This window comes from Panthera onca, chromosome C1 (genome assembly GCF_046562875.1).
Source record: "Panthera onca isolate mPanOnc1 chromosome C1, mPanOnc1 haplotype 2, whole genome shotgun sequence".
Classification (NCBI taxonomy): domain Eukaryota; kingdom Metazoa; phylum Chordata; class Mammalia; order Carnivora; family Felidae; genus Panthera; species Panthera onca.
This window is the reverse complement of record NC_138346.1, coordinates 167,502,996-167,528,811: the sequence shown is the minus strand read 5'-3', so window position 1 is coordinate 167,528,811 and position 25,816 is coordinate 167,502,996. Positions and strand designations below refer to the sequence as shown.

Below are 25,816 nucleotides of genomic sequence, written 5' to 3'. Positions count from 1 at the left end.
AAGGGCTAGAGGACAAAGGGAGGGAGAGTTGTTGAGCCCCGGACAAGGACAGCAGAACTCAGCTTGGCAGGGAACAAAGGCGCTCGCCAGCGCCATCTCCCTCGCCCATCCCCCAGCCAAAATCCCAAAGGGAACCAGTTCCTGCCAGGGAACTTGCTTGCACCACACAAACACCCAACGCTGTGCTTCTGCGGATCCATCCCTCCGGCGGAGGGTCTGACTCACTCCCGGTGCCGCAGAGCCCCTCCTGAAGTGGATCACCGAAGAAAAAGTGAGCTGAGCCTGCCCCTCCTGCCGCTGTGCACCTTGCCGATCCACCCCAGCTAATACGCCAGATCCCCAGCACCACAAGCCTAGCAGTGTGCAAGTAGCCCAGACAGGCCACGGCACCCCACAGTGAATCCCACCCCTAGGAGAGGGGAAGAGAAGGCACACACCAGCCTGACTGTGGCCCCAGCAGTGGGCTGGGGGCAGACATCAGGTCTGACTGTGGCCCCGCCCACTAACGCAAGTTATTCAAGACAGCACAGGGGAAGTGCCCCGCAGTTTCACACCACTCCAGGGACTATCCAAAATGACAAAATGGAAGAATTCCCCTCAAAAGAATCTCCAGAAAATAACAACAGCTAACAAACGGATCAAAAAGGATTTAAACAATATAACAGAAAGTGAATTTAGAATATTAGTCATAAAATTAATCCCTGGGCTTGAAAACAGTATAGAGGACAGCAGAGAATCTATTGCTACAGAGATCAAGGGACTAAGGAACAGCCAGGAGGAGCTAAAAAATGCTATAAATGAGCTGCAAAATAAAATGGAGACAACCACAGCTCGGATTGAAGAGGCAGAGGAGAGAACAGGTGAACTAGAAGATAAAATTATGGAAAAAGAGGAAGCTGAGAAAAAGAGGAAGCTGAGAAAAAGAGAGATAAAAAAATCCAGGAGTATGAGGGGAAAAACAGAGAACTAAGTGATGCACTAAAGAGAAATAATCTATGCATAATTGGTATTCCAGAGGAGGAAGAGAGAGGGAAAGGTGTTGAAGGTGTACTTGAAGAAATAATAGCTGACAACTTCCCTGATCTGGGGAAGGAAAAAGGCACTGAAATCCAAGAGGCACAGAGAACTCCCTTCAGACGTAACTTGAATCGATCTTCTGCACGACATATCATAACGAAACTGGCAAAATACAAGGATAAAGAGAAAATTCTGAAAGCAGCTAGGGATAAACGTGCTCTAACACATAAAGGGAGACCGATAAGACTCGTGACGGATCTCTCTACTGAAACTTGGCAGGCCAAAAAGGAATGGCAGGAAATCTTCAATGTGATGAACAGAAAAAAATATGCAGCCAAGAATCCTTTACCCAGCAAATCTGTCATTTGGAATAGAAGGAGAGATAAAGGTCTTCCCAAACAAACAAAAACTGAAGGAATTCATCACCACTAAACCAGCCCTACAAGAGATCCTGAAGGGGATCCTGTGAGACAAAGTACCAGAGACATTGCTGCAAGCATGAAACCTACAGACATCACAATGACTCTAATATCTTTCTATAATAACACTGAATGTAAATGGACTAAATGCGCCAACCAAAAGACATAGGGTATCAGAATGGAGAAAAAAATAAGACCCATCTATTTGCTGTCTACAAGAGACTCATTTTAGACCTGAGGACACCTTTAGATTGAGAGTGAGGGGATGGAGAACTATTTATCATGCCACTGGAAGTCAAAAGAGAGCTGGAGGAGCCATACTTATATCAGACAAACTAGACTTTAAATTAAAGGCTGTAACAAGAGATGAAGAAGGACATTATATAATAATTACAGGGTCTATCCATCAGGAAGAGCTAACAATTATAAATGTCTATGCACTGAATACAGGAGCCCCCAAATATTTAAAACAATTACTCACAAACATAAGCAACCTTATTGATAAGAATGTGGTAATTGCAGGGGACTTTAACACCCCACTTACAGAAATGGATAGATCATATAGACACACGGTCAATAAAGAAACAAAGGCTCTGAATGATACATTGGAACAGATGGACTTGACAGATATATTTAGAACTCTGCATCCCAAAGCAACAGAATATACTTTCTTCTCAAGTGCACATGGAACATTCTCCAAGATAGATCACATTCTGGGTCACAAAACAGCCCTTCATAAGTATACAAGAATTGAAATCATACCATGCATACTTTCAGACCAGAATGCTATGAAGCTTGAAATCAACCACAGGAAAAAGTCTGGAAAACCTCCAAAAGCATGGAGGTTAAAGAACACCCTACTGAAGAATGAATGGGTCAACCAGGCAATTAGAGAAGAAATTAAAAAATATATGGAAACAAACAAAAATGAAAATACAGCGATCCAAATGCTTTGGGATGCAGTGAAGGCAGTCCTGAGAGGAAAATACATTGCAATCCAGGCCTATCTCAAGAAACAAGAAAAATCCCAAATACAAAATCTAACAGCACACCTAAAGGAAATAGAAGCAGAGCAGCAAAGACACCCCAAACCCAGCAGAAGAAGAGAAATAATAAAGATCAGAGCAGAAATAAACAATATAGAATCTAAAAAAAACCAGTAGAGCAGGTCAATGAAACCAAGAGTTGGTTTTTTGAAAAAATAAACAAAATTGATAAACCTGTAGTCAGGCTTCTCAAAAAGAAAGGGGAGAGGACCCAAATAGATAAAATCATGAATGAAAATGGAATTATTATAACTAATCCCTCAGAAGTACAAGCAATTATCAGGAAATACTATGAAAAATTATACGCCAATAAACTGGACAACCTGGAAGAAATGGACAAATTCCTAAGCACCCACACACTTCCAAAACTCAAACAGGAAGAAATAGAAAATTTGAACAGACCCATAACCAGTGGAGAAGTTGAATCAGTTATCAAAAATCTCCCAACAAATAAGAGTCCAGGACCAGATGGCTTCCCTGGGGAATTCTATGAGACATAGAATACCTATCTGTCTCAAGCTGTTCCAAAAAATAGAACGGGAAGGAAAACTTCCAGACTCATTCTATGAAGCCAGCATTACTTTGATTCCCAAACCAGAGACCCAGCAAAAAAAGAGAACTACAAGCCAATGTCCCTGATGAATATGGATGCAAAAATTCTAGACAAGATACTAGCAAATCAAATTTAACAACATATAAAAAGAATTATTCACCATGATCAAGTGGGATTCATTCCTGGGATGCAGCGCTGGTTCAATATTTGCAAATCAATCAATGTGATACATCACATTAAAAAAAGAAAAGATAAGAACCATATGATCCTGTCAATCGATCCAGAAAAAGCATTTGACAAAATTCAGCATCCATTCTTAATAAAAACCCTCGAGAAAGTCAGGATAGAAAGAACATACTTAAAGATCATAAAAGCCATTTATGAAAAGCCCACAGCTAACATCATCCTCAATGGGGAAAAACTGAAAGCTTTCCCCCTGAGATCAGGAACACAACAGGGATGTCCACTCTTACAGCTGTTGTTTAACATAGTGTTGGAAGTTTTAGCATCAGCAATCAGACAACAAAAGGAAATCAAAGGCATCCAAATTGGCAAAGATGAAGTCAAGCTTTCACTTTTGCAGATGACATGATACTCTACATGGAAAACCCAATAGACTCCACCAAAAATCAGCTAGAACTGATACAGGAATTCAGCAAAGTTGCAGGATACAAAATCAATGTATAGAAATCAGTTGCATTCTTATACACTAATAATGAAACAACAGAAAGAATATAAAGAAACTGATCCCATTCACAATTGCACCAAGAAGCATAAAATACCTAGGAATAAACCTAACCAAAGATGTAAAAGATCTGTATGCTGAAAACTATAGAAAGCTTATGAAGAAATTGAAGAAGATACAAAGAAATGGAAAAACATTCCATGCTCATGAATTGGAAGAATAAATATTGTTAAAATGTCAATACTACCCAAAGCTATCTACACATTCAATGCAATCCCAATCAAAATTGCACCAACATTCTTCTTGAAGCTAGAACAAGCAATCCTAAAATTTGTATGGAACCACAGAAGACCCCGAATAGCCAAAGTAATATTGAAGAAGAAAACCAAAGTGGGAGGCATCACAATCCCAGACTTGAGCCTCTACTACAAAGCTGTAGTCATCAAGACAGCATGGTTTTGGCACAAAAACAGACACATAGACCGATGGAATAGAATAAAGACTCCAGAATTGGACTCACAAAAGCATGGCCAACTAATCTTTGACAAAGCAGGAAAGAATATCCAATGGAAAAAGTCTCTTTAACCAATGGTGCTGGGAGAACGGGATAGCAACATGCAGAAGAATGAAACTAGACCACTCTCTTACACCATTCACAAAAATAAATTCAAAATGGATAAAGGACCTGAATGTGAGGCAGGAAACCATCAAAACCCTAGAAGAGAAAGCAGGAAAAAATTTCTCTGACCTCAGCCATAGCAGTTTCTTACTTGACACATCTCCAAAGGCAAGGGAATTAAAAGCAAAAATGAACTTTTGGGACCTCATGAATTAAAAAGCTTCTGCACTGCGAAGGAAACAATCAACAAAACTAAAAGGCAGCCGATGGAATGGGAAAAGATATTTGCAAATGACATATTGAACAAAGGGCTAGTATCCAAAATCTATAAAGAACTCACCAAACTCCACACCCAAAAAACAAATAATCCAGTGAAGAAATGGGCAGAAGACATGAATAGACACTTCTCTAAAGAAGACATCCAGATGGCCAACAGGCACATGAAAAGATGCTCAATGTCACTCCTCATCAGGGAAATACAAATCAAAACCACACTCAGATATCTCCTCATGCCAGTCAGAGTGGCTAAAATGAACAATTCAGGAGACTATAGATGCTGGCGAGGATGTGGAGAAACGGGAACCCTCTTGCACTGCTTGTGGGAATGCAAACTGGTACAGCCACTCTAGAAAACAGTGTAGAGGTTTCTCAAAAAATTAAAAATAGATCTACCCTATGACCCAGCAATAGCACTGCTAGGAATTGACCCAAGGGATACAGGAGTGCTGATGCATGGGGGCACTTGCAACCCAATGTTTATAGTAGCACCTGCAACAATAGCCAAATAATGGAAAGGGCCTAAATGTCCATCAATGGATGAATGGAGAAAGAAGATGTGGTTTATATATATAAAATGGAATACTACTTGGCAATGAGAAAGAATGAATTATGGCCTTATGTAGCAATGTAGATGGAACTGGAGAGTGTTATGCTAAGTGAAATTAGTCATACAGAGAAAGACAGATACCATATGTTTTTACTCTTATGTAGATCCTGAGAAACTTGACAGAAGACCATGGGGGACAGAGAGGAAAGGAGGGAAACAATAAGAGTCTCTTAAAAACTGAGAATAAACTGAGGGTTGATGGGGGGTAGGAGGGAGGGGAAAGTGGGTGATGGGCATTGAGGAGGGCACCTGTTGGGATGAGCACTGGGTGTTGTATGGAAACCAATTTGACAATAAATTTCATATTAAAAAAAACCCAAAATGGTATCTTATGGGTATATAGCACTTTAAAGTTTTCAAAAATCCTTTTATGTTATCCTCTTTAATACTTACAATAGCCTTGTAAAGGTGAGTAGTGCAGGCATTTTTCTCTGTTTTACTGATTGTGAAAACCAAAGCTCACAAAAGGAACTCTCTGACTATGGGTCATAAGCAAACAGGACTTAATTTTAGGTCTCAGTTTAATTTAGTGTGCTTCCCACAATAAGATTATCCCTTACACAGCACCCAGTAGACTGATTTGCACCTTAAAAGGCCTGGAAATGTTGTTTCTTGATTGATTTCTTTTAGGTCTAAAGTAATACTAAAGTCTATCTCAGGAAACATGAAAATCTATCATAATTCACAACATTTAATACTAGGGGTATATGTATGAACGATTTGGGCCCATTTCTTTCATGTTGTGTTTATATCTGAATTTTCAGGTATGTTCTAGTTAGCAGAGTTTCTAAAGCATTGCTTTCCTGCACTGAATTTGTGTATTTATCACTTACAGTTTTTCCCTCCAAAAGGGCTGCAAGATTTCTGAAGGCAGTGATCATGTCTAAATATTAATACTCTCTCCCCATTTGCAAGGTTTTTTTTAACCTTTTAAAAAAAGTTTATTTTCAGAGAGACGCACAGAGAGTGAGAGCAGGGGAGGGGCAGAGAAAGAAGGAGAGAGAGAGAGAGAGAGAGAGAATCCCCAGCAGGTGGATCCCATCATGGGGCTTGAACCACAAACCATGAGATCATAACCTGAACAGACACCAAGAGTTTGACGCTTAACCAACTGAGCCACCCAGGAGCCCCTATTATTATTGAGTTTTGAGAGATCTTTATATCTTTTGGAGACAAGTGCTTTATTAGATAGATGATTGGGAAATGTATTCTCTCAGTCTGTGGCTTGTCTTTTTGTTGTTTCATAGTGTCTCTCTTTCAGAGGAGTTTTCAATCTTGAGTAGAGTCCAATCTGAATTTGTTCTTTTATGGATCATGCTTTTGGTGTTGCATCTAAGGACATGTTACCTTACCCAAGGTCACAAATTTTTTTTCCCGTGTTCTCTTCTAGACGTTTTATAGCTTTAGATTTTATATTTGAATTGATGACCCATTTTGAATTAATTTTTGAATCTGGTGTGAGTAGAGATTGAAATCTGTTTTGTTTTGCGTATAGATGTCCCATTGCTCACCACCCTTCTCCACAGACCTGCTTTTGTACCTCTCTAGAAAGCTGGTTGTCCATATAGGTCTTCGTCTCTATTCTGTTCCATTCATCTATTTTTCTCTATACTAATACTCTATTGACTTGACCATTGTGATTCCAAAGCTATAACTTCTTGTTTTGTCATTTTAGTGGTTGCTTTAGGATTTGTAATACAGGTTTTTAACTCATCACGGTCTAACTTATGTACCTCCGAGGAATATTATACCACTTCATGTGTAGCATGAGAACATTACAACTGCATACTTACATTATGTCCCGCACTCCCAAGCTTGGAGCCAATGTCATATGTTTTACTTCTGTCTGTTGTAAACCTTACACTACATGGTTATTATTTTTGCTTTAAGCAGTCAGTAAATACCCTTTTTTAAAAAAATCATGATTTAATAAATACGCTCTAGTTACAAAGATCTGAGGATAATGTTGTTTTGAAAACTGGATAGTTTCCACAGACAAGACATTTTAGAATAACTGAAAAAATTCAAGAATCTGTTTTCCAGTGATTTTTTTTCTATTTTCTTGGAAAAATATAAACCCTTCTTATTTTTGCTAATTCTAAACTTCATCCCCCAGAATCCTCCTTATATTAGTTTGGACAAAGTATTGATCCTAAAATAGGTATTAATTTTTTTTAGAAAACTATGGTAAAGGAGTAGAGGCTCTAAAAACTAGAGAATTTTCATTACTTGATCTTGAAAGGATTCTCCTTGTCTTTATTTTCAGTACAGAACAAAAATAAATGTGTATAGGCTTTTAAAAAATCCCATTTTAACTTTCTCCACATTATTTTTTTTTGAATTTTATTTTTTTTATTTTTTTAAATTTACATCCAAATTAGTTAGCATATAGGGAAACAATGATTTAAGGAGTAGATTCCTTAGTGCCCCTTACCCATTTAGCCCATCCCCCCCTCCGACAACCCCTCCAGTAACCCTCAGTTCTCCATATTTATTATTTATATTTTTTTAATTTTAATTTTAATTTTTTAAAATTTACATCCAAATTAGTTAGCATATAGTGCAACAATGATTTTAGGAGTAGATTACCTTCGTGCCCCTTAACCATTTAGCTCATCCCCCCTCCCACAATCCCTCCAGTAACCCTCAGTTTGTTCTCCATATTCATGAGTCTCTTATGCTTTGTCCCCCTCCCTGTTTTTATATTCTTTTTGTTTCCCTTCCCTTATGTTCATCTGTTTTGTCTCTTAAAGTACTCATATGAGTGAAGTCATATGATACTTGTCTTTCTCTAATTTCGCTTAGCATAATACCCTCTAATTCGATCCATGTAGTTGCAAATGGCAAGATTTCATTCTTTTTGATTGCCGAGTAATACTCCATTATATATATATATATATATGTATATATGTGTGTGTGTGTATATATATGTGTACATATATATACACACACACACACACACACACACACACACACGCACACACACATATACATTCCATCTTCTTTATCCATTCATCCATCGATGGACATTTGGGCTCTTTCCATACTTTGGCTATTGTTGATAGTGCTGCTATAAACATGCGGGTGCCTGTGCCCCTTCAAAACAGCACACCTGTATCCCTTGGATAAGTGCCTAGTAGTGCAATTGCTGGGTCATAGGGTAGTTCTATTTTTAGTTTTTTGAGGAACCTCCCTACTGTTTTCCAGAGCGGCTGCACCAGCTTGCATTCCCAAGTAAATACCCTTTTAAAGTTATTTTTATTTCTTTGTGTGGAACCTGTCTTCCATCTGCTATCATTTTCTTTTGACTGATGGATTTTCTTTGGCAGCTTTTATAATACACACCTGATGGGTGACAAATTCTTTCAGTTTTGGTATGCTTGAAAAAAACCTTTATTTCATGTTTATTTTGAAAGATATTTTCTCTGGATATAGAGTTTTAGGATCACAGTTTCTCTTTCCTTTTTGGTACTTCACTATTGCTTCAGTACCTTGTTGCTGGTATTATTTCTTTTAAGATTTTTTATTATTTTTAAGTCATCTCTATACCCAATATGGGGCTCGAACTTACAATTCCAAGATCCAGAGTCACATGTCCTACCGATGGAGCCAGCCAGGTGCCCCTGTGCTGATATTCTTTCTAATGGCTAACCTGCTTTAACTCTTATGTTTGTATCTCTGATATAATGCATCCTTTGTTTTTCCCTAGATGCCTTTTAAGCTGGATGCGCAGAAGTTTTTGTCATACATTTTAAGTAAATCCAGTACATGCCACATCTACACTAATATTTATCTCTTCTTTTTTCACATAGGCCTGAAGTGTTAGAAGAGTCCCTTCCGGTCCCCCAGAAGGGCAGTTTTCTGACTGTTCAGTGTAACTGCAGTGTTCGTGACAGCTGTGAATGCCATGTGCCTGTGCCCACAGCCAAACTCAACCACACTCTTCTTATGTATTTCAAAATCACGTCTGGTGGAGTAATTTTTCAGTCACCTATGATGTCAGTTCAGCCCATAAATGTTGGTAAGTTGTGTATAAAAGAGATAATAGATCTAAACATCAGTCACACAAGCAGGTTAAAAATTGCTCACAAAATGTTTTTTTTCAATAGTTTATCTTGCTTTTGAGCTGTAAGGATGGTTAAATGTGGTATAAGGAACTATTAAGAGTAGCTTCTAGAATGTTTTAAGCACAATATAGATATCTCTGCAGTTGTTAAATTCTTTCTTAAAAACATTTTTTCTTAAATCCTGGATCTGTGCAATGGATACGTGTCGTTTGGTTATTCCTGTTTTCACTTATCAGATAATAATTTCCAAAAATAATCAGAAGCTTGTTTTTTACCTGGATTTCTTCCTTCAATAAATATTTCTCAGAGGCTCATATGTGTCAGCCACTGACCTAGGAGCTGGGGAAACAATGGTGAATGAGACAAAGTTTCTGCCTCATAGACCAGAGACAATATTAAGCAGACAGGGATAGTAAAAAAGTAAACAACTAAATAATTTGCTATACAAATCTGATTATAAGAAAAACTCAAGTAATAGGTTATGGCCCAGATTTTTAGTGCAGAGATTCCCAAAGTTTCTTTTGATCCACTTGAACATATAATTACAAATGTGAATAAGATAGGCAAGTGTTCACTTAATGTGTTTATTAACTCAGTTTTGTTTGTACGTATATTATATATAATATGTAATGTAACAGTGTTACTATTTTCCACTTGTATTTCTTGAAAGCATTGTATACAAACTTCTTACATGCATCATTGCATCATTGTTTTTGACATCACAAGAGCCACTTTTCCAGGCATCTCACACGGTTTTTCACATAGCCTCACCTTCATTTCTTTCTAAGTTACTGAGCATGACATCTGCATATGCAGATTTGCATATGACATATGACATATGAATGCATTGACATCATATTTTAACATTAGGACTTTCAAATAATTTGTCTTCTAGGGATATATTTGTGGTCTCTACAACATAATTATGATGACGCCTGAACAATTCCATCATGAAATTATACCACAGGAAAAAATATACATAATATTTATAAAATACTGTTATGTTCTCTTTTTAAAACTAATTCTCTCAGGTGATTTTTAGAAGCACCTGGAGCCAGAATTGAATTGCATATTTAAAAAAAAAATAAAAGTTAAGATGAAGTTCTATGATAGACTTTATAAGAAACTTAAAAAGAGTTTTGTTTTTTTTTCAGTAATGATTTTTGAGAAAAAAAATCTTTCCGTATGCTTGGGCATATATGATAATGTCCCAAAATTTTAAGTTCCATAAAAGAAGTAAGAGATGGAGAGTGTCAGGTATAGTGACTATTATTTTAGCTATGGAGATCAAAGAAGACCTGTTTTGGGAGATAGCAGTTGGGCTAAATGAAAGAGAAAAAACTGTAAAAATCCAGAGCGAAAGGTGCTCCATGCAGGAAAAATAGCACCCATGAAACCTCTGAGATGGAATGAGCTTGGCAGTTGGAGGAACCAAAGAAAAGGCCTCTATGTTTGGACTGAATGAGGTAAGGGAGTATCTGGAGATGTGGTCGGAGAGTTATTGGGTTCATATCGTAGGCCAGAGTTACAGAGTTGGATTTTATCCTAATTGCACTGGAAGCTTTTGAACTAGGAGAGTGATATGGTCAGGTATGTGTGTCTGTGTGCATGTTTAAAATTTGCTCTGCATGTGGAGAAGAAAGTTGATGGGGAAAAGAGGAAGGATAGTTGCAAGAGTGGAATCAGAGGGCTCAGATAGGAGGTTATTGGAATGATCTAGTTGGTTTAGGGATGTAGCAATGGAGAAGAAAGAAATGGTCATAGTTGGAATTTATTTGGGAGATGGTGCTATCTGAGATTTCTAGTGGATTTGGTATGAAGGAAAGAGAAGAGCCAAGGATAACACTCAGGCTAGGACCAGAGCATGCCAGTGAATAGTGGTACCATGTACTGGGATGGGGAGATTTGGGGAGGATCAGGTGTGACACATTAATTTTGAGATGCTTATAGATACCCAAGAGATGCTGAGTAGGCATTTGGACATATGATCCTAGAGTTCAAGGGAGATATATACAGGAGTATTTGGTGTATAGATGTTTATGGGATTGAATAAGATCAGCCACTTAGAGTTCAGCCAGGGAAAGACTGAGGCAGTCAGAGGGAAAGGAGGAGTAAAAGAACATGGTGGCCTGGAACCATGCAGGAACAGTGAGCAGATATGTGGAATGCCACTGAGAGGTGGAGTGAAATGGATCAGACAGCTGATACTGGATATGGAAAAGGGTGGTGATCTTGATAAGAGAGAGCGCTTTCAGTGGACTGGTGAGGGGGTAGACCTGATCAGAGTAGGTTGGTTAGGAAGATGGGACACAAAGTGGGCGGAATGAGTAGTGCCAATGCTTCCAAGAGATATTGTTGTGAAAGAAGCAGGTAGGTGGCAGTATATCTAAGACTGGGGACATAGGTGGTTCAGGGAAAGATTTATTTTTAGATTTCTAATACTAAGGAATATATCTATACAGGCAGGAAGTGTACAATAGTTTATAACTTTATGATTTCTGTTTGATGGCTTTGTTTTGTTTTCTTTTTGGTCATGAGAACTCAGTGAGTTTCACCTATTGTTTCTAGACTTTAGTGTTTATCTGTCCCTGCTTTAAAATAACTAAAATTTGTAATGTGTCACATAAAGTAAAAACTTTATTAATTTTGATTCAAGGAAAAGAGAAAAACGATGTCTAAATTCTTGAAAATACAGTGTGTTAAGGGACGCCTGGGTGGCTCAGTTGGTTGAGTGTCTGACTTTGGCTCAGGTCATGATCTCATGGTTTGTGAGTTCAAGCCCCATGTCAGGCTCTGTGCTGACAGCTCTGAGCCTGGAGCCTGCTTTGGATTCTGTGTCTCCCTCTCTCTCTGGTCCTCCCCTGCTCATGCTCTGTCCCTCTCTCTCCTTCAAAAATAAATAAAAACATTTAAAAAAATGAAAAGAAAATACAGTGTGTTAAAAAACAGTAATGTGCCATTTTAGTTCTTGAAAATGAAATGCAAATCAGTGTTTCAATGTAATGACTATTTCTATGTATGTAAGTTCTGTTAGTTAAAATCTTAAAAACACAAGAGATGTGCAAAAAGGACAAATTCATTATCTGTTTTCCATCATTTTGTCATTTTTTCTAATTTTAATACATATTTATGAATATTCTTTTATTAATTTCAACAAAAATCAGGAATCTAAGTATAGATGTTGTTTAATAAACTTTTTTTAAAATTTATTTTTATTTATTTTGAGAGAGAGATAGCAAATAGGGGAGGGACAGAGAGAGGGAGAAAGAATCACAAGCAGGCTCTGCACTGTCAGTATAGAGCCCTATGCAGGGCTCAAACTCACAAACCGTGAGATTATGACCTGAGCTGAAGTCAGGAGTCAGACACTTAACTGACCGAGCCACCTAGGCACCCCCAATAAACTTACAATACTAACAATATTAAACATGTTCAATATTCTTCTCCATTATAATTTTTAATGGCTATATAGAGCCCCTTATAGGGATGAGCCATTATTTCTTTAGCCAGTCTTTTATGGTAAGATGTTTATATTGTTTCTACAAATAATTTAAAGGTTATGTGTTTTTAATTTTTCTTTTTAATGTTTATTTGTTTTTGGGAGAGAGAGAGCACACAAGCAAGGAACAGAGACAGGGGAGATGGGTTCTGAGCTGTTAGCACAGAGCCTGATGCAGGACTAGAACTCATAAACTGTGAGATCATGACCTGAACTGAAGTCAGATGCTTAACTGAGTGAGCCACCCAGGTGTCCCAAGGTTATGTGTGCTTAAAACTACACACACACACACACACACACACACACACACACACACACACACACAAAATCTATACACAAATGCATATTCATACATAAACACATGCGTATACATACGAACTCAAATCATTTACTAAGCTAAACACATTGTTAGACTATGAAACTCTATGCCCATTTCTGGTGACAAGCCAGGGCCTGCTAATGCTATGTTTATTGCATGTAAAATATGCATGCTGTGGGTTATTTGAATTGGTGCATCTAGATTACTGTATTTCAAAGTTAATAGGTTTGCTGAATTTTGCATGCATATTTGTGTGAAGTTTTACCTGAAAACTCTGTATGCATTTTCCAAGTAGTGCTCTGCAAAATGCTGTTTTTCTTTGTCACCCACTAAAAGAGTGGGTGAGTGTGGTAGGGAGAAGCTTCAAAGAAGTTTGAGGAATGCCAGGTTAAATAAAGTTAACAGCCTTTTTTACAGCAGGAATTCACGTTTATCAAAACAACCTCATTTACTGATTTACAGTTTTTACCATTTAGGGAGAAGGAAAGGAAGATGTGTGGATTGTTATGGAAAGATACAAGGAGGAGACCTAATATTTTGGTTCTGTAATTAGCCTTTTCTTAAGGTTACCTTTTAAGTAGTTAAAAGATTGGGATCTGCTAAAAATTCATTTTGACTTTATTTTATGATTATCATGAAAATTGCTTGACTTCAAAATATTCTCTTTTCCTTAAGTGAAGCCTGATCCACCATTAGGTTTACATATGGAAATCACAGACACCGGCAATTTAAAAATTTCTTGGTCCAGCCCAACATTGGTACCATTTCAACTTCAATATCAAGTGAAATATTCAGAGAATTCTTCAACAAATATGAGAAAAGTAAGTATAGTTTAAATTGGAAAAAAATTTTAATGTTTATTTATTTATTTTGAGAGAGACAACCCTAATGTGGGAAGGGGAGAGAGAGAAGGAGAGAAAGAGTCCCAAGCAGGCTCTGAGCTGTCAGCACAGAGCCCGATGTAGAGCTCGAACTCACGAAAACATGAGATCATGCCCTGAGCTTTCCAAGTCCCATCTCAAATGCCCTTTGCTTGCCAAATGTACATGGCTCTTCTGGAGCAGAACCAGCTGTAATTTAATATTATACTTGCTTTCATTTAAGATCAGCCTAGGAAATGACCATATGAACAGCATGTCTGCATCTTTGGTAAAATGCTTTTAGAAAAATTGTGTGATGTTGCACAGTATCTCTTATGTATGGATCCATGTTATATATTGAGGGGTATGACAAATTCTTCCCAGAATTTAGTCCCAGAGAAAGTTCCACTTCCAAAAAGAGTTTATGTATAGATTACCATCTTTCTCCGTCTCTTCCCTCTCCCTCCACGCATGCACGCACACACGGCTAAAGGGCTATAGAAAGTCCAGTTACAGAAACTTGGATTCATGATCATAATCCTTTCTGATTTTACAATTCAAACTTACTTTTTTTATTGCTCAACATATTTGTTTACATGCAGTGCATACATTTGTAGTGTAAAGTGTGTCAAATCCCTTTTGCATCGTTTCAGTGTTTATTGAGTACCTAATAGGTGCTAGGAACTGTTCTACGGGCATCAGGATGCACTTGGTGGTAGAACAAACTGGAGAGGGGAGCTTGAGGGTGCTGGTGGAGATGGTAGGTTGTAGCATTAAGTGGAGGTGGGGAAGACCTCATTGAGAAGGTGACATTTGGGCAAGGATTTGAAGGAGGTTCGTGATGGAGATATATGGGGGAATTAGTTTCCAAATAGAGGAAACAGCAATTCAGAGGCCATAAGCTGGATGAGAAGCTAGAGGCCAGGGGAGTGAGTGAGAGCAAGAGTAGCAGTGGATGAATCAGAGAGGAGTAGGAGAGGAGAAGAAGGAGGTCATAAGGAGCGTGGACTGTGCATGGAGTTTGGCATGTTCCCTTATGAAATGAATTGTTATATAATTTAGATATAAAAACTGTCTTTTTAACTCTGGGCCAGTTTTTTAAAGACTTTATTTTCACGAAGAGCAGAAAAGGAATCCTTAGTGCCATGTGTGGGAAAAGCAGAGTTAAGGCTTCTCTGGGCTTCAGCTTTCTCATCTATAAAACGGAGACAATAGAATTTGAAATATAAGTGATCTGCTATTGTGTAATACATTCCTAGCGCTTTTCACCCTTTCCCAGTTTAAGAGGCCAGGGAGTTCAGTAGCTTTGGAGTACATCATTGGAAAACTGAATTTATTTGCTAAGCAGTTCTTAGTAGTGGTTGTCTTATGCAGAATTAAGTCTCTTGGATCTCTGCTCTCTAGTGTATAAACTATATTTTGATTCACTGTAGCTTATCATCAAGTTCAGGTTTTTAAATTATTCGTGCCCTTCTCTGTGAAGCTTTATTCTAGGAATGTTTATTATTCTCTGTCCACCCCTGCTCATTGTTTTCTACCATGTGTGTTTATTAGAGATGTCAGTGGTGGCTTAAAGCTCTCCACTGACTTCAGCTGTGTCTCTCAAATTTTGAAAGGTCAATATTCATTATCATTCAGGTAAAAATATTTCCTAACTGTCACTGTGATTTTCTTCTTGGACTCATGGGCTCTTTAAACTTTTATTGACAAATGTGCAAATGAATTCCACTGGGGCCTGCTAACTATTCTGTAAGATTTTAATTCTTTGAAATTTGCTAAGACTGCTTGTCATCAATTTTGATAAAGGTTGCACATCAACTTGATGCTCTGATGTTTTCAAATAATATTTAATAGGCTGATGAGATTGTCTCAGCTACATCTCTGCTGGTAGACAGTGTGCTTCCTGGGTCTTCATATGAAGTTCAAGTGAGGGGCAGGAGACTGGATGGCCCAGGACTCTGGAGTGACTGGAGCGCCCCTCTGATCTTTACCACACAAGGTAGGATTGCTAATAGTGGCTCCTACTGAGAGGAGAATATGCTTCCTGATTTTTTCTTTGGCCTGTTATAAGCATCTTAAACTTTGTGGCAGTCAAGGACGAATGCAATATTAATGTTTTATTTAAATTTTGAGAGGTTGATTTGTTAATGAAAACTTGTGTAAAGGTTCCCAAGTTTACATTCATCCATGGTAGTGTCTTGCTGAATTATTCTTTCTTACTCAAAAGATAGAAAGATAGAAAAGATAGAAAGGTTCCAAATTTACAAATTCAGAACCTTACCTCTATTGATGTTTTTTTGAATTTACATTTAGGTATATGTTTATTTATGTCAGATATGTTTATTTGACATAAATTTCAAATATTCAAACTTTAATTATTATATTTTACGTAATAAATAATAACATAATAAAATAATTTTTTCCACTCTAGATACTTGCTTTTGAGAGTTTTCACTGTTAATTTGCATATTTTGAAAGTTAAGCTTAACATCAGAAAAACTGTGATTTATTCAGAACTACCTCGTGAAGTTGGGGTGGTGTTTTACAAAGAGGCCCGGGAGCCTTAGAATAGTGCAGCCCTGTCACATGCTAACTTGTGACCATAGGAAGACACTTTGTGGACCTTTGCCTAGTTGTCTGATCCATCAAAAGACCAAAATTATTCCTACTGAAACTCATGCAGGTTGATTATGGATATATAGAGACAAGTGCTGTGTAAATCACTGAGAAGATAGTCAACACATTTAACTAAATAAGTTCATGTATTGATTGCTTACTATTTAAAAAGCATTGCTTAGTCAAAAAGTCTGTAGCGTTAGTGGTTTAAGAGCACTGACTTTGGAGTCCGACAAGTTTATAGAAGTCCCGGCCCCACCACTTATTTGGAAAGTTTCTTAACCTTTCTATGCCCCCTTTCCTCATCTGCAAAATAGAGATGTCTTTATATGATAGAATGGCACAATTCGCCTAATGTCTGCACTGAATTAGAGGATTCTCACACAGCAAAGTTGCAAAAAAACAAAAAAAAAACAAAAAAAACACCACAAAAACCAAAATCAAACAAAAAAAGCCCCTGCTTCACAATGTATTACTTCTATTGATGTTCATTGTATTACTGAGCATAGCTCAAATAAGTGAGGTCACTGCTACGGATTTGGAAAGCTGCCCTTAATATTTTCTTGTCCTGACACTTAGTAAGCACTCAGTAAATAGTAGATGCAACCATAGTTTATAAACCACAACTCGATATTCAAAATCTCAGCATCTAATAAAGGTGAGAGGTTGACATGGTACATAACTAACTGCATGAGCAAGGTTGTCAGAAGAGCTGACCAAGTGCTAGGCAACGGGAAGGATTGGTTCTCTCTAGGAAAGTCAGGAACCTTGTGGGAACAGATTTAGAAAACGTGAATTTCTCATCACTTTTCCTCAAATAATTATTGAGCAATGTGTAATATGGTGCTGACAACTCAGCTTTGGGATTATTTCCAAGGAAGGTCAACTTTTCTACCCTCAATTATTTATTGTTTATTAACAGGACTTAATGACCAGCTGTGAGTTATGTAGCAAGGAATGAATTATAAATCAAATTTTAAAGACTATCCCATGGAAGTTTTTACAACAGTGGGATGGGGTGAAGTGGGTAGAAGAGGAGAGAAGTGGTCTGGAAACCTACTCTGAGTGACCCTGTGGCTCCTTTAACTACCTTCTGGTGAAACATTTCTCTTTGAGAAAAAAATGGCTTTCTTCTTTATGATTTTACTTCTTAATTAGATCTGAAAATGTACCCTTTCTGAAGAAGAGGGAAATTCTGAAAGAATCATTGTTATTTTTAAAGCTTGCTAATACTCAACATTTTGAATATTCATACATTTATGCCTTTTAGAATAATGGCTCTTAGCAATGTTATGTTTTTAGTGGGACTAAAATGAAAATTTTTTAAATATTTATTTTTTTAAATATATTTTTTAAAATAAAATTTTATGTATGTATGTATGTATGTACGTATGTATTTATTTATGAGAGAGAAAGAGAGACAGAGTGAGAGCAGGGGAGGGGCAGAGGGAGGGAGACGCAGAGTCTGAAGCAGGTTCCAGGCTCCCCACTGTCAGCACAGTTCATGTCAAACCCATGAACCGTCAGATCATGACCTGAGCCTAAGTCAGATGCTTAACTGACTGAGCCGCCTAGGCGCCCCTAAGATGAACATTTTGATCGATTATGATGTGATAGTTATTTGTGTTATATTTCATGTAAGATTTTGTTTTAGATTGTTCGGGTCAGGTTTTTTAGACCTTTGGATGGACATAGGCTTAGTTCTGTTTTACATTGTGCAAAATCCTTTCATACTACTATTACTTTCTTAGTTCATGGTCATTATGTGCAGGATTAAATTTGCTTGGTTTCTGAATATGTTGGACCATATTCTTATGCTTTTGTGCATAATATAAATAAGATTTATTAATATGTATTATAGAACACACATATAGGCATATATATGCCCTTCCCTCTGCATATATTTAGTGTTTTGTGTACCTGACAGTAATAAAGATATGTTTTGTTGAGAAGAAACTTTACCAATTTATTTGTTTGTACAGTCTCTAACAGTATTACAATTAACACCTATCCTTTTACTTATTCACCACAGGTGTATCCCTCTAGTGACTTTAGACATCCCAAACAGAAATGTGTGAAAATAAGTTAAAAATAAAGCCAGACAGTGAGTAAACAGCTGCCCCAATGAGCAGAATTTGTTGATTTAGCAATAAGTGTAAAAGTAGCTTACTAGTTTAACAGACTTGGATGGCTTAGTTGCCAGTGAGTGGTACCAGGTAAATATTAAGGGAAAGATAGAAACTTGCCAAATAGAAAGTAGACTAGGGACACCAAGAGTGGGGAGAAAAGCCTACACACTTCAGTAGCTCCCAAGCACATTTCTGTGTTACAGTATCATCTTCTGTAATGATGTAATGATGGGTGCTGAATCATAAATCAAAGGTACCATTAGGTTCATACTTCCCTACTGAATAATGATAATAATAATAATCATAGTAATGACAGTTACAGGGTACTTCCTGTGTTTCAAGCACTGCTCTAAGTGCTTTACATGTATTATCATTTTATCCTTTTGATGCCCTGTGAGATAGGGTATTCACCTATGTCTCCCTGATACTCCCTTTTTACAAACAGAGCAGTCGAGATTTAGAGAGGTTAAGTAACTTGTAAAAGTTGGCACAATCTAGAACTGGCAGGCCAATCCCAGCGCTCATGTTTGTACACACTAATACAGTGATTAAGTGCATGATGTATATTTATGCAAGATTTCTGGTGTCACTAAACATTGATACTGGGAACTAATAAGCAGTAAACTTACATCGAGCATTTTAGTGGGACCTCTCATTTCCTTCATGGTTCCTGATAAACGAGGTTTCAGTGTTGATTAGGTTGTTCAAGTTTTAGTTTTGCTGTTTACCTTCACAGCACTTTCCACGCCTCACAGTGCTTACTGCACTTGAAGCTTGTTCTTGAGTGCTGTGCAGCAGTGAAGTATGTTTCTCCAAACTCGGGAGCTTCCTATTCTTATGTAAAGGATTTGGATCCTTCTCCCTTAAATCTAGGTATTTAATATTATTAGATTATCTTCTGTTGCTCACTGCTAGGTGCTACAATGACATCCACCAAACAGAAGTATTCTGTAAGTTTGAGGCATTAACTTATTTAGCATGAGTGAATTAGCATACCTGCTTTATCATTTCCAAACACTTTGAATTTTATTGATTTTTCTTTTTTTAACAGAAGTTGTCTGATGTATTGTTGCCGGAGCAAACAGAATGCTAATTATCAGTACCTTTATAGTTACTATTTTGTAGTCATTGATTTATTAAAGCTGTACCTACCAAGTACACAGTTAATGAACCATTGACCATTTCTAATCAAGGAATTCTTACAGATTTTTTGAAAATGAATTGGCTAGTTTCTTTCTTTGTAGCTATTGCGAGACCTTGGACTTTGAGGGAGGCTAACAATGTTGCAGTTGAGTTACGCCACACACTTAAAACAAGTTTAGAAGTGCTCACTTCTTGTAGTACCTTTCTTAATTACATTTTTGTGCTGCCGAAGAAGAGGAGAAACATAATTTCTTCATTTCATACTTGGCAGTGCGTATAATGTGCTAGAGAAAATATTTTCCCCTCAAAGGAAAATAGGAAGTCTGCTTTGAAAATTTAAAAATCTGTTTTCTGGAGCTATAATAAACACATTGTAAAATAACTTTAACTAAAATGTTTTGATTCATGATTTATGTTCATGTAGGTAATTCACTAATATTTATCAAAAGATTTTCCTCTTTTAATGAAATTCATTATTTTAGACCTTACAAAAGTATTGGTACCTGGTCATCAGAAGAAAATTATTATTTTCTCGTTTTACAAATTAAATGTTGTGGAGTATCTTACATGAGAATAAAATATATATTTATATTATTTTAAAAATTAAATATTCATTTACTTCATATCAATTTCTGTATATTCAGTGTAAACTTTACACATCATCAGGTTTTTAATAACCTGCTTTTCTTTTTTGTAAGCTAATATCTTAGTATTTAATCATGCCAAAATACTATGACTTTAACTGCATTTCTTGATTAAGCCTTACTGAGGTATTCAATTTTGAAGTGAAATGGTTTTGAGTTTTTCATTATCTTTAAACATAAAAGATTCAGCTTAGCTTTTGAAATCTAATGTGTACTCTTTAAAAAAATAAATTACTCTTAAAGTTTTGAAGCCATTCAGTAATGACATGTGGAGCATATTGAAAATAGGTTAATGATTTTTCAGATCTGTGCTAGGTACTTGCGTGCAGTAAGTAATATACTAATGAAGCTTGAGTGCCATCCTAGGCTAGGGTTAAAAATCTAATGGACTGTCTTCTGTCTAGTGATTTCATGCTACTAATTTTTTTCTTGTTTATGCTTGACTGCAAACGTACAAAATACAAATGTTTTGTATGGATTCTAAATACAAAGGCCATGGAGTTTAGCCTGCTATTGCAAAAAAGAAAAAACTTAAATATAAAAATCAATGAAGTTTTTCATTTTTGTTTTTGTGGGGTAATCCAGATGATATAAAATAATAAAAATCAATGAAGGTTTTCGTTTTTGTTTTGGGGGGTAATCCAGATGATATGTATAGAAACATATTCATATTCTCTCAGAAGAAAATGTCTTATTGTGAATTGTACAACTGAAATATACTGTTTTTGTAATGCACTGTGGCAGAAATGATTTCTTATTATGTAAACAATCACATTTATTGTTTCTAATTAAAAATATAGATTGTTTTATTAAATAATAGATTCTTTTATTAAAAATAAAAATATATAAACATTATGTAAACAATAGATTATTTTATTAAAAATAAAAATATATTGTTTCCAACAATAGGGGACCAAAAAAGTAGTATGGAATAGTGTAGAGCCATTAACAAATAATATTTTAGAAAAATATTGGTTCCTCTTATCCTTAACCACAGCATACTGGCATTAAATAACTTTAAAACTTTACAGACTAGTATTTAAGGTTTACCTGTTTTGGTGCATTGGGGCATTGTTGATTTTACATTCCCTAACTAGTTCTCTTTCTTTATTTATTTATATATTTTTTAATGTTTATTTATTTTTGAGAGTGAGAGACAGAGAGCGAGCGAGCAGGGGAGGTGCAGAGAGAGAGAGAGAGAGAGAGAGAGAGAGAGAAAGACGGAGACACAGAATCTGAAGCAGGCTCCAGGCTCTGAGCTGTCAGCATAGAGTCAGATGTGGGGCCCGAACTCACAAACCATGAGATCATGACCTGAGCCAAAGCTGGATGCATAACCAACTTAGCCACCCAGGTGCCCACCCAGAGAACTCCCTAACCAGTTCTCTTATTTAAAGCTTATTTTTCAGCTTTACCTGCTGATTGAAATTTTCATATATCCAAATGAGACAATAGCAACCACCATTTATTCTTCAGAATTTTGCCTTTACAGTGATTTGATTCAAGAACTCAGCCTAGGTTTCACTGATTCATAAGTCACAGTCTGATGAAAACATGTCATTGTGGAATTAGGTTATATTTCATTTAAATTGATTTTCTGCCTGTCAATTAGCAAGTGGCAATTACTCACTAAATACACTTTGTAATAAGTTTCTATGTTTAGAAAATACTGAGACAGGGGCGCCTGGGTGGCTCAGTTGGTTGAGTGTCCAACTTTGGCTCAAGTCAAGATCTCACAGTCCATAAGTTCAAGCCCCACGTTGGGCTCTGTGCTGACAGTTCAGAGCCTGGAACCTGCTTCAGATTCTGTGTCTCCCTGTCTCTCTGGCTCTCCCCCACTCATGCTCTGTCTGTCTGTCTCTCTCTCTCTCTCTTTGTCAAAAATAAATAAAACATTAAAAAAATTTTTTAAAGAAAATACTGAGACATTTTTGGAAGTTCAAGTCATTTGGAAATGGGAATGCCTGGATACTACAGAATTTTACGTAAGCAGGCAGTACAAGTTATACAGTCTCTTAGTGCACTCATTTTATTTTTGGCAGTGTGATCCTGATTGCATTGTGAATCTTCTCTATGTAGCATAAATTCCATACAGGATGTTTTTGTTCTTCATCTGATATCCTCCCTTTCTTCTCTTATTGCAGATGTCATATACTTTCCACCTAAAATTCTGACAAGTGTCGGGTCTAACGTTTCTTTTCACTGCATTTATAAAAATGAAAACAAGATTGTTTCCTCAAAAAAGATTATTTGGTGGATGAATTTAGCTGAGAAAATTCCTCAAAGCCAGTATCATGTCATGGGTGACCATGTTAGCAAAGTTACTTTTCGCAGTTTGAAGGCAACCAAACCTCGTGGGAAGTTTACCTACGATGCAATATACTGCTGCAACGAGCATGAATGCCACCATCGCTATGCTGAATTATATGTGATTGGTAAGAATACTGAACTTCTCTTCATTTCCTTCCACAGACAGATTTTTATTATGGACCCTATATTAGAGTCCCATTGATAATGTAAGGAAATTTTATTTTCATTAAAAAATTTGTGGTGATTTTGCTTTGTATTAATATTTTAATGTGTTTTAAATAGATGTCAATATCAATATATCATGTGAAACTGATGGGTACTTAACTCAAATGACTTGCAGATGGTCAACCAATGCAATCCAATCACTCGTGGGAAGTACTTTGCAGTTGAGGTATCATAGGTATGTATTATTTTTGCTGTGTTATTATTCTGTGGATATGGTGAGATAAAACTTTTTATAGAAATATCATCAGAACAGTAGGCTAGTAGACGTTCTTCCTAATAGAGGAAGGTACTATATACTTAGGAAATTGTTGAGGGATTAGGTGATTTTTAAAAAAATTTACATTGATAGAAAAAATATAACTTGTTTTTACCTTAAATTATTTTTCTGATAATTAATTTTCCATAATTGCCTTTTAATTATTGAATGAAATCCAGGAAGAATTGGCTTCTGTACATTTTAGTTTGACTTAGAGAACTGGCCAGAGGAGAATATCCATGATTATAGAGGTCCAGTATCATTTGCTAAAGATAAATATATTGGAAAAAAGTCAGAGGTTGTTGCACAAAGATTCTAAGAGATAATATGAATGCTTTCAGAAGTAGGAAAGATTAGGAAAGAAATGCTTAATAAGGAGTGAAGTGTTATGATAAAGAGTAATTTATGCTTGTTTATTTTTGTGCTTCCCTGTTTTGAAATGATTCCAAGACATCATCTTCCTGTAGTATCATCTGAAGTAATAGAACTCTTGATTAGGAGGAGGTAGATACATTTTTATTTTTATAATCTCTCTTAGTAGTTTTCAGTGATATATACTGCTCTCAAACACGCTGTCTCAATTTGTGTTCATACTGGGGCCTTCCAGTTTGTATCCCTTGTCCTCATTTATTCTTTTTTTTTTAATGTTTTTATTTTTATTTTTGAGACAGAGAGCATGAGCCAGGGAGGGGCAGAGAGAGAGAGAGAGAGAGAGAGGGAGGGAGAGTGAGAGAGTGAGAGACAGAATCCGAAGCAGGCTCCAGGCTCTGAGCTGTCAGCACAGAGCTTGACACGGGGCTTGAACTCACGAACTGTGAGATCATGACCTGAGCTGAAGTCAGACGCTTACCCAACTGAGCCACCCAGGCGCCCCACTCATTTATTCTTAAAATCTAAATTTTCTACGTGAAAAACAAATCCCCTTCCTCAAATACTGTGATCTGAATTCTGTCCCTAAAGTGACTAGTCTATTCTTTAAAAAAAATTTTTTTGTAATGTTTTATATTTTTGGGAGAGAGAGACAGAGCGTGAGCAGGGGAGGAGCAGAGAGACAGGGAGACAAGGAATCTGAAACAGGCTCCAGGCTCTGAGCTGTCAGCACAGAGCCAGACATGGGGCTCAAACTCATGTACCAGGAGATCATGACCTGAGCCAAAGTCGGGCGCTCAACCGACTGAGCCACCCAGGCACCCCATGACCAGTCTATTCTTATGTAGTGGTAGAAAAATGGGGCAATTTCTACATTTCTTACATGGGAATAATAGCTGGCTTCATCTTACTTGATAGTAGCATTTTAAAATCAATAGAATGTTCATGGGATGCCATTTTACTTTTATAATCTGTCTTTATGTTCCTTCCATAACATTTTCACATTAAAAAAGGTGTTTGTGGATGATCATCACATAAGCTCTGTACCTCAATTAAATCGCTAATATTTACAGACGAGTATGAAACTCCTGCATGTACTGTGGCGAGTTTTTTAAATCTCTCTAAGCCTCGATTTCCTTGTCTGTAAAATGGAGTGAATAATAGGACTTACAAGGTTTCCGTGAGAATTAATAATAAATTCCATTTAATTATAGTTAAGTGATAGAATTTCTCCTGGTAGATATTCAGTAAATGGCTATTGCTGTCATGATGACAAAGATATAACCTTTGCATTCCAAATGGAGCATTACTGTGTTTCTGTACATGGTCACGGTTCTTTTTACCACAGATGACTCCCCATGCCTTGTTCTCATCTCTCCCCTCTCCCCACTAGCACTCATTCACACACAGACACCCCAATGATTGTAATTTTGAGGAGATAGGCAGGAAAATGTCACAAAAAATAGACCGAGAAACATAAGAATATAGGTTTCTCATTTTCTTGTAACCTCCTTACTCCATTTTTATGGAAACAGAAAATGCTAATTTAACCACTTAAATACCATGTTCAGAGCAAATAGTGGCAGAAGGGCTATTTCAAAGAAAAGGAAAAATGCTTCATATGTTCTGAGGTAGAGTGTTGACTGGGACACAGTTATAAAAATTGCTTTCTTAATTTTCTTCTCCGAGAAAATGCATTATATATTTAACTATATGATTCAGATATAAATCAAAGATTGGTATTGTTTTCATTGTAATGCTCCGAACTGGAAAATACTAGGACATTGTCAATTAAGCTATAATTTACTATCATAAGTTATGTCTTCAGTTTCTGGTGGAATTTAATCCATATTTAAAGTGTAAGGGATTTATCTTCCTTCCCATCTCAGGAATGCTCCAATACTACTTGTGATCCATACTTTTAAAATGATAATCACTTAAATATAATATTAACTTAACTTCAGAGTCGTAGGTTCTACCTCTACTTGGATCCGTAGAGAAGGAATACCAATTATTTTATTTGCATTTCCACTTAGTATCTAATAAAATATTTAATAAGGTTTGTTGTCATTTTTATGGAAATACATAAAATTGTGATACAGTGGGGAAATCAAAAATGCATTTCCAATAAGAACATCTATTTTAAGTGGAATA

The 25,816-nt window shown here is 36.6% G+C and overlaps 1 protein-coding gene across 8 annotated transcripts in view; it reads left to right on the top strand.

Annotated features, from left to right (window-relative positions):
- Positions 1-25,816, top strand: part of LEPR (leptin receptor) — a 122,740-nt gene that overhangs the window by 58,464 nt on the left and 38,460 nt on the right. For all 8 annotated transcript variants that reach the window (XM_078451811.2, XM_060621181.3, XM_060621183.3 and 5 more), the window contains 5 exons: positions 9,038-9,246; positions 13,786-13,931; positions 15,825-15,969; positions 22,647-22,937; positions 23,095-23,212. In XM_078451811.2, coding sequence (XP_078307937.2) covers positions 9,038-9,246; positions 13,786-13,931; positions 15,825-15,969; positions 22,647-22,937; positions 23,095-23,212 — 909 coding nt within the window. The remainder of the gene's footprint in view (positions 1-9,037; positions 9,247-13,785; positions 13,932-15,824; positions 15,970-22,646; positions 22,938-23,094; positions 23,213-25,816) is intronic.